Consider the following 13,244-nt stretch of genomic DNA (forward strand, 5'->3'; position numbering starts at 1 on the left):
GTCATCTTCAGGCTGGTGTCTTCAGCTTCGTGCTTCTAAGAGTGGTGTGTGATCGCAGTGGTGTGAAGATGACGAATGTGACTTCGTCGAAACGTCGCCAAGGTACTTTTAATTCTACGCGGGAGAAAACCCGAATAACTAAAGACCTACATACAAACACCCGCGAAAACCTCAGAAAACATATATATATATATATATATATATAAATTATATTAAACATATAAAAAATATTAGAAAAGAAAAATATTTATTCAGAAGCTATATGATAATTAATCACTTCATACTTTTTCTTCATATAACCCTCGACACACTCTTGAACTGGGGGAAAAAAAGGGGTCTTCCTGGGGAATCCGTCCAGAGGACTGTGGGGTCCTTGGTGCTCTCTGAGCTTGGTGGTTTTCTTGCAGACATTTCATTACCAAACTTGGTAACATCATCAGAGATAGGAGGGGGTGGGTTTGTGGAGAGGAGGAGGAGGAGGAGGAGAAGGAAAAGGAGAAGGAAAAGGAGGAGGACTGTGGGGTCCTTGGTGCTCTCTGAGCTTGGTGGCTTTCTTGCAGATAGAATTGGTATAATTGTTTGTTCAAGCCCTCCTTCTGAGGGTTCAATATTTAATTTGCTTTTCCACATCACCTCTTTCCTAGTGGACCACCTCCAGATGGGTGGGCTTCAACTCCAGATTTCTCAGCAACTGTCATCTCACCAGGGGGATTCTGGGAAATTAAAATCCACATTTCTGGAGGTTGTCCTATTTGGAATCGAATCGAATCAAACAGAACAAGGGATAGAATATAGAACAGAACAGAACAAGGAATGGAACAGAACAGAACAAGGAACAGAACAAGGAATAGAATAGAATAGAATAGAATAGAATAGAATAGAATAGAATAGAATAGAATAGAAAAGAAAATATGGAATGGAATAGAAATACAGAATAGAATAGAATAGAATAGAATAGAATAGAATAGAATAGAATAGAATAGAAAATATGGAATGGAGTGGAATGGGATGGAATAGAATAGAATAGTTGGAAGGGACCTTGGAGGTCACCTAGTCCAACCCCCTGCTCAGGCAGGAAACCCTATTACCATTTCAGATAAATGGCTGTCCAGTCTCTTCTTAAAAACTTCCAGTGTTGGAGCATTCACCGCTTCTGGAGGCAGGTAGTTCCACTGATTAATTGTTCTCACTGTCAGGAAATTTCTCCTTAGTTCTAGGTTGCTTCTCTCCTTGATGGAGAGCCTTAGTATCTTGGGATTTTGTTCAACGTTCATCTTGTAAGAATACCTTAGCTCTCAAAACACAATTAAATCCAATTGAATATTTATTACTTGTTCGGGGACACCCAAATTTTCTTCGATACTGAACAATAGGCCTGACCTTGACTTACTACACGGGGTGCAAAATATTGATGTAGTTTTGGGGGAGGGTGTGGAAAAAAGGGGGGCTCACATGACTTTATCTTACTCATTTTCACTCCAGCTTTATTTGCTCTACCTAACTTGCTCCTCCAGGCTTTGGTTACTATGACTCCGAATCAGAGGCAAGAAGTCATAAGGACATCTCAGCTGGTGATGAGTGACAGCGAGGAGAGGATAAAGCCGTACACCTTGGAGGAATTCTCCTACGATTATTTTAGGTAAAGCTGTTTTATATTGAGCGTAATGCCAGGAACACTTGCTGAGTTCAAATCACTGAAGAGCTGATTACTGCTATCTATCTACAACAGGGGTCTTCAAACTTGGCCCTTTTATGACTTGTGGACTTCATTAAGTTTGAAGACCCCTGACCTTAGCCACTTCTTCGCTTAATGATCAAGTAGCCGGCCCCAATTGTAGTCACTAAACGAGGACTATCTGTATGCTGTTTATATGCTACTATTAGATGGGATATGATTTTATTGTCTTTGAGATTATAGATCAGAGGTCTTCAAACTTGGCCCTTTCGTGACTTGCGGACTTCAACTCCCAGAATTCCTCAGTCAGGAATTCTGGGAGTTGAAGTCCACAAGTCATAAAAGGGCCAAGTTTGAAGACCCCTGATCTACAAGAATCCGGTCAAGTACAGGTAGTCCTCGACTTACGATGGCAATTGAGGCCAAAATTTCTGTTACTAAGCGAGGCATTTGTTAGCTGAGTTTTGCCCGATTTTACAACCAGGCACGCTGGCTGAGGAATTCTGGGAGCTGAAGTCCACAAGTCATAAAAGGGCCAAGTTTGAAGACCCCTAGACTAAACAGTCACTTGTCTGAAATAGTATAGGTTCTCCTGCTCGAGCGAGGGGCTGGACTAGAAGACCTCCAAGATCCCTTCCAGCTCTATTCCATTCCATTCCATTCATCCTATTCCACTCCATTCCATATTTTCTATTCTGTTCTGTTCTGTTCTGTTCTATTCCTTATTCTGTCCTATTCCCTATTCTATTCTATTCTATTCTATTCTATTCTATTCCTTATTCTGTCCTATTCCCTATTCTGTTCTGTTCTATTCTTGTCCTATTCCTTATTCTATTCTATTCTATTCTGTTCTATTCTATTCTATTCTATTCTATTCTATTCTTCTGTCCTATTCCTTATTCTGTCCTATTCCCTATTCTATTCTATTCTATTCTATTCTATTCTATTCTATTCTATTCTATTCTATTCTTCTGTCCTATTCCTTATTCTGTCCTATTCCCTATTCTGTTCTGTTCTATTCTTGTCCTATTCCTTATTCTATTCTATTCTATTCTATTCTATTCTATTCTATTCTATTCTATTCTATTCTATTCTATTCTATTCTATTCTTCTGTCCTATTCCTTATTCTGTCCTGTTCCCTATTCTATTCTGTTCTTTTCTATTCTATTCTATTCTATTCTATTCTATTCTATTCTATTCTATTCTATTCTATTCTATTCTATTCTATTCTATTCCTTATTCTGTCCTATTCCCTATTCTATTCTATTCTGTTCTGTTCTGTTCTATTCTATATTCTAAACTACGGCTTAATACTGTTTGGGAAAAAAAGTACCTCCCCCCAGCTTGTTAACAGGATCATGTTAGGATCTGCCCTTCTATAATATAATAATAATAACAACAACAACAACCGAGAGAAGCAACCTGGAATTAAGGAGAAATTTCCTAACAGTGAGAACGTCTTGTCCCCAGACCTTTAACCCCGTCAAAAATCCACATTTGGCTACCCAGGGTCCGATAGGCGAACAAAAACCTCCACTCCAAACTGAACGTCTGGCTGACTGAGCTCCAAACCATAATTAGAAATGTACATTTCCTTTTTTGCATCCCTGAGGCAAGGAACACAATCCTAGGAACCCCCCCCCACGCAAACACACAGAGATTACACACCTTGACTCGTTGTGCCGTTTTCCCAAGCAGTCCCGGCTGGCGGCCCGTGCCAAGTCTGACCGCCTGTTTTCCTTTTGGCCAGGCCGCCCCCCAAGCACACCCTGAGCAGGGTGATGATCACCAAGAACCGAGGGAAGGACAAGCTCTGGTCCTACACGAGGGAGCCGATCAAGCAGCCTTTGATGAAGAAGATCCTGAGCAGCGAAGAGCTATCTCAAGAAGCGTGCATGGCTTTCATTGATATCCTTCTGAGTTTGGATTCAAGGGGTGACCCTTTTTTTCTGCATGAGAAACATCCTAGGGCAGGGGTTCCCAATTCCCCCATGATGTAAAAAAGACGTTGAGACTCTAGAACTGGGGTCCCCAATCCCTGGTTTGTGGACCGGTACTGGGCCACGGCATGCCAGCAACCGGTCCGCACACACAAGCAAAGGCCCATCCGCGGGATGCAGGTAGCACATAAAACCACGCACCCTCCGGTCCGTGGGAAAACCTCTGTCCACGGAACCGGTTCCTGGTGCCCAAAAGGTTAGGAACTTCTGCCCTGGGGGGGGGGGGTGTCTGATGCTGGTTTCCTAGGAATATAAACCCGGCCTTGCTGGATGGAACCGGAGTCCCGTTCTACTGCACAATCCCTTAAATGTGAGCCAGCCGTTTGCTGCAGCTGCCAAGAAAGCCAACACAGTACTGGGCTGCATCAACAGAGGGAAAGAATCAAGATCACGTGAAGTGTTAGTAGCGCTTTACAAGGCGTTGGTGAGGCCACACTTGGAACGCAACATCCAGTTTTGGTCACCACGGTGTAAAAAAGATGCTGAGACTCTAGAAAGAGTACAGAGAAGAGCAACAAAGAGGATCAGGGGACTGGAGGCTAAAACATACGAAGAACAGTGGCTGGAATTGGGTAGGTCTAGTTTAATGAAGAGAAGGACAATAGCAGGGTTCCAATATCTCAGGGGCTGCCACAAAGAAATGTTGGGGGGTCAAGCTATTCTCCAAAGCACCAGAAGGCAAGACAAGAAGCAAGAAAGAAATGACAATAGAATAGAACAGAGAATGGGAATAGAATAGAATAGAGCCATGGTGGCGAACCTATGGCACGCATGCCACAAGTGGCACGCAGAGCCCTCTCTGTGGGCATGCGTACTGTCGCCCCAGTCTTAGGCCTTCAGCTGGGTTTTATAAAATGTTTTCGCTTTAGGCCTCCGCCGTCATATGCAAAAAAAACCAGGTTCAATCAATCAATTTCAATTTTTTGTGGGGAAAAAAAGATCTCGCAAAGTTGGAGTTGATTGACTGAATTTTTTAGTCCCACCCAGTCTGCCGTTACCACCAAAGCCATGCCCACCCAATTGGCCACATGCACCCAATGGGCCACGCCCACCCAGAACCCGATGATACATAAGTGGATTTTGGGTTGCAGTTTGGGCACTCGGTCTCTAAAAGGTTCTCCATCACTGGAATAGAGTATAGAGTAGAGTAGAGTAGAGTAAGAATAGAATAGAATAGAATAGAATAGAATAGAATAGAATAGAATAGAATAGAATAGAATTACAGGATGGAATAAAATATAGAATAGAATAGAATAGAATAGAATAGAATGGAATAGAATAGAATAGAATAGAATAGAATAGAATTACAGGATGAAATAAAATATAGAATAGAGAAGAGTAGAATAGAATAGAATAGAATTACAGGATGAAATAAAATAGAATAGAATAGAATAGAATAGAATTGAATTACAGGATGGAATAAAATATAGAATAGAATAGAATTGAATTGAATTGAATTGAATTACAGGATGGAATAAAATATAGAATAGAATAGAATTGAATTGAATTGAATTGAATTACAGGATGGAATAAAATATAGAATAGAATAGAATAGAATAGAATAGAATAGAATAGAATACTTTATTTGGCCAAGTGTGATTAGACACACAAGGAATTTGTCTCCGGTGCAGAAGCTCCCAGCGTACGTGCAAAGCAACAGAGTAATAATAGTCACAATAACGATACCAATAAGAGCGGGTAGTAGAGAAGATGAGAAGGGTAATAAGGATAATACTGCAGCCACACAACATGGGGGAATTTACTTAAACATAGGACCATAGTGTGAACATCCGTTGTTCAGCAGAGGGCTGACAGGGAGGGAAAGAAGGAAAAAGGAACAGGGAGGGATGGAGCGGAGGGACTGTTTGTCTTCAATTATATCCTTAACCTGTACACCCATCCTGAAATACATGGGCGATTACCCTTCCAAAAGGACCCGCTCGGTGAACGAGCTAACGGATCAAATATTTGAAGGGGCCCTGAAGGCCGAAGCCCTCCGAGACGAGATTTACTCGCAGATCCTGAAGCAGCTGACGGACAACCACGTCAAGTAAGTGTCGAGCTTCAAAGAAACTTTATGCTGCCTCCGCTTGCTGTTTCCTAGCTTGCCTCCAGACTCAGGGGAGGGGAGGGGATGAGTGGAATGTGCATCGCAGGCGCGGAGTTGCTCGGTCTGGGAATCGAGGTCATCCGAGAACCATTGGCTGGGAACTGAAGATTTTCTCCTAATAATTGTGTGAAGTTTAACTGGGGAGTGTGACCCGCACTGTCAGGGGAAAGGGGAGTTTCTACCCTTCTAATGTAACGATCTGGCGCCAATTTAGCCAGAGCTGGTTTCCCATTCATCGGTGCCGATAGGGTGTGCTCAATAAAGTTTTGCATTAGAGATTGGAATGACTCAGCTGTGCTTCCCTTTGTTGGGATCATCAGTCGGAATATTATTATTGTTGTCATTGTTATTGTTGATCGTCGCACAATCAGCCAGATGTTCCGACTGGGTTTGGCATTTTTGTCTATCTATCGAGTCCTTCCCAAGGACCTGGGATAGGCAGATGTGGATGTTTGAATGGATGGCATTACAGATTTCATCGCAGGAGGGAGGCAGTTCCTAGTAAGGCCGCCTTTTGTAATTGACCATTGACAAATTCGCCATCGGAGTCTCTTATCTTTTCTGGAATATTATAGTGTGCTTTATATCGGGTCTCCCGCGTGGGGTCTCCTGCTTGGGCAGGGGGTTGGACTAGATGGCCTACAGGGTCCCTTCCAACTCTGTTCTTCTAATTCTATATTCCTTGCGGAAAAGGTACAGCGAAGAGAAAGGCTGGGAACTGCTCTGGCTGTGCAGCGGCCTCTTTGCGCCCAGTAACGTCCTGCTTCTTCACGTCCAGAGATTCGTCCAGTCTCGGAAGCATCACCCGCTCGCCCCCGACTGCCTGCAGAGGCTGCAGAAAGCGCTGAGGTTCGTGCTTTGTGGCCGAAAAGAGCAAGGGCAATTAGACTTATATACCGCTTCACAGTCCTTTGCAGTCCTCTCTGCAGTTTACAGAGTCAGCCTGTTGCATACTGCCCCCCCCAACTATCTGGGTCCTCGTTTTATTGACCTCGGAAGGATGGAAGGCTGAGTCAACCTTGAGCCGGTCAGGATCGAACTCCTGACAGTGGGCAGTGGGTTGGCTTGCAGTGCTACAAGAAAATAGGAGGTGGAAAGAATATTAGGCAACATCAGAATCAAATAAATGCTGGCTTGCTCCAGCTGTTGTGGCCCAGCAGGTGTTGATTAAGCCTGGGGTCAACCCACTTTGGACATCTTTTCCTATTTGATAAACTGCGTTCTCTCACAAGGTCTCTTACCGAAGAAGGGGTACCCAATATCTGAAGGGATTATTTCATCAGAAAGCCATCCAACTTATATCTTCTCTCCTCGGTTAATCGAGGAGAGAAGCAACCTAGAACTAAGGAGAAGTTTCCTGACAGTGAGAACAATTAACCAATGGAACTACCTGCCTCCAGAAGTTGTGGGTTGCTCCATCACTGGAGATTTTCAAGAAGAGACTGGACAGCCACTTGTCTGAAATGGTGTAGGGCAGTGATGGCAAACCTTTTAGAGACCGAGTGCCCAAACTGCAACCCAAAACCCACTTATGCATCGTCGGGTGCCGGGTGGGTGTGGCCTATTTGGCTGGGCGTGGCCCATTGGGTGGACGTGGCTGCGGTGGTAACGGCAGACTGGGTGCGACTAAAATGTTCAATCAATCAATTCCAACTTTGCAAGATCTTTTTTTTTTCCCGCGAGAAGTTGAAATTGACGGATTGAACTTTTTTTTTTTTTTTTTGCACACGGCGGCAGAGGCCTAAAGCAAAAAGGTTTTATAAAACCCAGCTGAAGGCCTAGGACTGGGGCGACGGTGTGCGTGCCCACAGAGAGGGCTCTGAGTGCCGCCCGTGCCATAGGTTTGCCAGCACTGGTATAGGGTTTCCTGCTTGAGCAGGGGGATGGACTGGATGACCTCCCGTGTCCCTTCCAACTCTGTTATTCTTTTTTATTTTCATTATGTTTGCTATAGAGTTGTTGATAAACAGCCATCAAGTTTGTGTCTTTTGTAGGAACGGGTCTCGAAAATACCCACCGCATCTGGTCGAAGTGGAGGCCATTCAGCATAAAACAACGCAGATTTTCCACAAAGTCTATTTCCCGGACGACACCGATGAGGTAAAGGCCAAACTTTTAAATCCTGATCAGTAAGGAGAGTCCATCCCAGGTTTCTTTGGTGAAGGCAGCAGAGGGAAGGCCAAGAGGAGGAGATCCAGAATGTCAAGAGCGAAGAGATTTTGCTCTTCTTCAGTGAAGCCCACGGAGGTTCTCAGTCCTCCAAGTCCTAGTTGTCCCAAATATGGTCTTTCAGGAGGCCACGGAACTTTCTTGTTTTCCTTTGAAGACATTTCGCTTCTTATTCCAAGAAGCTTCTTCTGCTCTGACCGGATGGTGGGGGAAGGGAAGGATTTATACTCCTTGCAGAAAAACTGGTCATTTGCATTCTTTTAGAGAGTCGTTGAGGCCACTTGGAGGGTCACCTGAGTGGTGCAAATGGGTGTGGAGCCTTCTTGGAACTGCTGAAAGGACTGTATTGTGGAGTTGTGCTTTATATTCCTTGTAGACAGCTGGTCATTTGCCTCCTTTTAGAGAGTCGTTGAGGCCACCTGGAAGTTTGTCTGTGTCCTCAGGGTCACCTGAGTAGGGGTGCAAATGGGCGTGGAGCCTTCCTGGAACTGCTGAACGGATTGTGTTGTAGACTGGAGATAGATCACCCGTTTGCACCACTCAGTAAGCCTGAGGACACAGGTAAACCTCCAAGTTTGTATAACGTGAGATATACGATGTAATGATGGGAATGACTCAGCAGGGTCTGTGTCCCTTTCAGAGCCTTTATATAAAAGGCTGCTGTGTGTTCTGTCTCTTCTGTTTCCTGCTGTAACTACGGTGTGTTGAATCCTGCTGTATTAGCGTGTATGATATTGTAGATAGTGTAAGATAAACCACCATTTAATATAGACCACTGTTTACTGTATTTACTCCTGGGTTACCTAGCGCAGTAAGACTCTGCACACTCTGACACAAGAGTTCAACTCAGCTTGTATTAAGCCAGGTTATTTATTCTTCTTTGTTTCTCACCCAGGCGTTTGAAGTGGAATCTGGCACCAAGGCCAAGGATTTCTGTCAAAGCATTTCCAAACGGCTGCTCTTAAAATCATCGGAGGGATTCAGCCTTTTTATCAAGATATCGGACAAGGTGAGTTTACAACTCATAGCTGGCCAGACTTTAATCAGAGTTATATCCCGTATTAACGGAAGCTTTCCCAGCCCAGTCCATTAATGCTGAAACCCTAAAACAGACGAAAAACGGTTGCAGGAATTGGGGATGTCTAATCTAACGAAGAGAAGGACGAGGGGGGACATGATAGCAGTCTTCCAGTATCTCAGGGGCTGCCCCAAAGAAGAGGGAGTCAAGCTATTCTCCAAAGGACCTGAAGGCAGGACAAGAAGCAATGGATGGAAACTAAACAAGGAGAGAAGCAACCTAGAACTAAGGAGAAACTTCCTGACAGTTAGAACAATTAACCAGTGGAACAACCTGCCTCCAGAAGCGGTGAATGCTCCAACCCTGGAAGTTTTTAAGAAGAGACTGGACAGCCATTTGTCCAAAATAGTATAGGGTTTCCTGCCTGAGCAGGGGGTTGGATTAGATGACCTCCCAGGTCCCTTCCAACTCTGTTATTCTGTGATTTTGTTAATATTGGGATGGGAGACCACTAGGGCAGGGGTCCCCAACTTGTGGGCCATGGCCCGGTAGTGGGCTCAGGCCACCGGGCTGCAGGACAGTTTGGCTAGTGCACATGCATGTGTGTGTGCACCCCCTCACTTGCGGTAGCACCATGGCCGCGGGGCACAAAAACAGGACACCGCGCCATGGGGCGCAAAAACTGGCTGCCGCTGTGCCGCGGGGCATGGAAGCAGGGCACCGCTGCACCATGGGGTGCAAAAACAGGCCGCCGCCACGTTGCAAGGTGCCAAAATGGCTGCCGCCGCACCGCAGCTCGCAGAAATAAGGCGCTGTGCCATGCAAGAATGGGGCAGGGCTAGTGAGTATCACTCGTGAAGAAGCACCTTTGGGATAACTGACCTGGAGGACTGAGAATCTCCATTGGCAGCTCTGTTCATTTCCTTCCCTTTAGCATGGTAGTTCTCAACCTTGGTCCCTTTAAGACGGGTGGATTTCAACTCCCAGAATCCCCCAGCATGCACATCTACAAGGGGCCAAAGTTGAGAAAGCACTGATTGCCTTCTTCCAGGTCATCAGTGTCCCCGAAGGAGACTTCTTCTTTGACTTCGTCAGGCATCTGACCGACTGGATCAAGAAAGCGAGGCCAGCAAAAGATGGTAAATCTTTCGTGGTAAATCTTGACTCCAATACATAAATCTTTACTTCCTTCTAGTTCCCTCTAGTTCCCTCTGGTGGCCAACCTTGAAAATCGCATCCTGTCATGTTTTTTTTAACTGAATTGAAAACCGAAGCATCTTCCCACGGGAAGGATTCTTATCATTCCTTCCAGAGTCTTATTTCAAAATCATCTGGACCCATCGCCCGTTTGTAACCTTCTGAAATCGAAGTTCTAATCACCCTTTTGTTTTTGGTTCAAAACGAAACCCCCCCAAAAAATCCCGCTTGAGTCCTTAAACTTGTAAAAAGATGGAAAGAAACTGCCTTGGCGTTTTTCAGACTTGTCGAATGCGAAAGCTCCTAAATATTTGAAAAACAGTTAACAAGCAATTTCAAAAAAAAGGATTAGAAAAGGAAGCACGAATAGTCCTCAACTTACGACTGGTTGCTTAGTGGCCATTTTACGGCAGACCGTACACCCCCAACACGGTCACATGACTGCACGTCAGGAACTTGGCAGTGTCCTGTGGTGTCCTGTAGTGATGTGGGTGATCTGATTTATCTAAGGCCCGATTTACCTAAGATGGAAAGGCCTAGAAAAAAAAACCTGGAAAAAATGGGAAACAAACAGGTTTTTTCAAGGCTTTTACCCCCCCCCCCCAAAGCCGTTGGGAAAAAATGGGAAAATATTGTTTTTTCCCCAATTTTTCCAGTTTTTTCCCCCCAGGTCTTTCCGTCTTAAGTAAATCAGATCACCCATGTGACGGATCTGATTTTTATTGCCTTTTTTTCCTGCTGGTCCTTAAACGATAGCTTCAGGCCTAAAGCAACTAACGTGGTCCTTATTTTACGACCGTCATGATTGATAACCCCGATGGCCAGGCTCCCTTACGTAAGTCATAACTCGAGGACTATCTGTGTGCAAACTCAGTGTCCTTTTCAAGACACCGAATACAGTTTGAGCACGGTGATTTTTTTTCCCGGTCGTTTGTCAAAATCTGCTGGATCTTGCACAACGATTTTCCGTTCTTCATTTCTTTCCCGGACATCCTGATCTTTTTTCCTGCCACACTAGATTTCTGCAAGCAGGGATTCTAACTTTTTGTGCGAAGGAAAGCGACAAAGTGACGATCCTAGAGGTGTCTCTCACCTGTCACACTAGAGGAACAAACAACAAATGGTTTCACTTTACAAAGAACTAATTGGGGAAGGGGCAATCTTACAGCAGGCATCTCCAGCAACCCTTTTGTGGACCTCACACACACACACACACCACTTCCTCTCCCCAAATTAAAAAAAAAACAAATTTATTATTTCCTTTGGGTGACATGTCCACATTGGTAGACAGCTTTCTGCAGCGCCCCCTGCAGTCAGGACTCTGAATTGCATCCACAACCTCTTAATGTTATTATAGATCAGTGATGGCGAAACCTTTAGACACTGAGTGCCCAAACTTCAACCCAAAACCCACTTATGCATTGTCGAGTGCCGAGTGGGTGTGGCCCATTGGCTGGGTGTGGCCAATTGGGTGGGCATGGCCCATTGGGTGGGCATGGCTGCAGTGGTAATGGCAGACTGGGTGGGACTAAAAAGTTCAATCAATCAATTCCAACTTTGCAAGATCTTTTTATTTCCAGCGAGAAGTTGAAATTGACTGATTGATTGAACCTTTTTTTTTTTTTTGCACATGGCGGTGGAGGCCTAAAGCGAAAAGGTTTTATAAAACCCAGCTGAAGGCCTAGGACTGGGGCGACGACGCGCGTGCCCACAGAGAGGGCTCTGAGTGCCGCCTCTGGCACCCGTGCCATAGGTTCGCCACCACTGTTATAGATTATAGATATTTTTCAATCTTAGCACGTTTAAGATGGGTGGACTTCATGTCCCAGAATTCCCCAGCCAGCAAATGCTGGCTGGGGAATTCTGGGAGTTGAAGTCCATGCATCTTAAAACCTGCTAAAGGTGAGAAACGCTGCCTTAAATTAATCGTGGGTCGTCACACAATGCACAATCAAGACCCAACTTTGAATGTTGCCCTGATTTTGCTTCCTAGGTCTTGTGCCTTCCCTCACCTACCAAGTCTTTTTCATGAAAAAGCTTTGGACCAACACCATGCCTGGGAAAGATGCAATGGCCGATTCCATTTTCCATTATTATCAGGTACGCCTCCCAAATCTGCAAGGTTCATCAGCAGAAGAATCTAAACCAGATTACGGTTGGACATTCCTTCACGCGGCTCCTGGTTCTGGGAGCAGGAGATAGTGGAGAAGAGACCGGACAGCCATTTGTCTGAAATGGTATAGGGTTCCCTGCCGGAGCAGGGGGTTGGACTAGATGACCTCCAAGGTCCCTTCCGGCTTTATTGTTATTATTATTAACACTTCAGAACGGGGGGCCGTCCCAGTTGCTTGTCCTCTTTGAGCAGCTTGGATACAGAAGCGAAGGATGCCTGCTCAAATATTAGGAAACGTATTACTTTTGCCTGTGGGACTTTGAAGGCCAAAAACATGTTTTTGGGCATATGGGAATTGTGCAAGATGGTCAGAATTCCTTCAGTAAGGCGGTCCTTGACATACGTCCATTCGTTTAGTGGCCGAAGTTACAGAGGCACTGGAAAAAAATGACTATGGCTATTTTTCACATTTATGACGGTTGCAGCATCGCTGTGGTCATGTGAGCAAAATTTGGGCCCTTGGCAACTGGGGTGTACGTTCTGGTACATTCTTCTGGTTTGTATGTACCGTGTTTCTCCGAAAGTAAGGCCTATGCCAGGGGTAGGCAACCTTGGCCCCTTCATGACTTGTGGGCTTCAACTCCCAGAATTCCTGAGCCAGCCACGCTGAGGAGAAAGGAAGAGGTTTCCAAGCTGAGCCATGCTGGCTCAGGAATTCTGGGAGTTGAAGTCCACCAGTTATGAAGGGGCCATAGTTCCCCCATGCTGGCTCAGGAATTCTGGGAGTTGAAGTCCACCAGTTATGAAGGGGCCATAGTTCCCCCATGCTGGCTCAGGAATTCTGGGAGTTGAAGTCCACAAGTCATGAAGGGGCCATAGTTCCCCCATGCTGCCTCAGGAATTCTGGGAGTTGAAGTCCACAAGTCATGAAGGGGCCATAGTTCCCCCATGCTGGCTCAGG

At 45.1% G+C, this 13,244-nt stretch overlaps 1 protein-coding gene across 1 annotated transcript in view; it reads left to right on the plus strand.

The window, feature by feature from the left end:
- Positions 1–13,244, plus strand: part of MYO7A (myosin VIIA) — a gene marked incomplete at its 5' end in the record, with an annotated part of 76,103 nt that overhangs the window by 53,734 nt on the left and 9,125 nt on the right. The window contains 8 exons of the mRNA XM_029286838.1: positions 1,515–1,639; positions 3,427–3,584; positions 5,573–5,726; positions 6,480–6,635; positions 7,781–7,886; positions 8,851–8,964; positions 10,025–10,112; positions 12,164–12,270. Coding sequence (XP_029142671.1) covers positions 1,515–1,639; positions 3,427–3,584; positions 5,573–5,726; positions 6,480–6,635; positions 7,781–7,886; positions 8,851–8,964; positions 10,025–10,112; positions 12,164–12,270 — 1,008 coding nt within the window. The remainder of the gene's footprint in view (positions 1–1,514; positions 1,640–3,426; positions 3,585–5,572; positions 5,727–6,479; positions 6,636–7,780; positions 7,887–8,850; positions 8,965–10,024; positions 10,113–12,163; positions 12,271–13,244) is intronic.

The sequence above is a fragment of the Protobothrops mucrosquamatus genome, unplaced genomic scaffold, assembly GCF_001527695.2.
Source record: "Protobothrops mucrosquamatus isolate PMUCROS unplaced genomic scaffold, P.Mucros_1.0 scaffold5362, whole genome shotgun sequence".
In the NCBI taxonomy this organism is placed as follows: Eukaryota; Metazoa; Chordata; class Lepidosauria; order Squamata; family Viperidae; genus Protobothrops; species Protobothrops mucrosquamatus.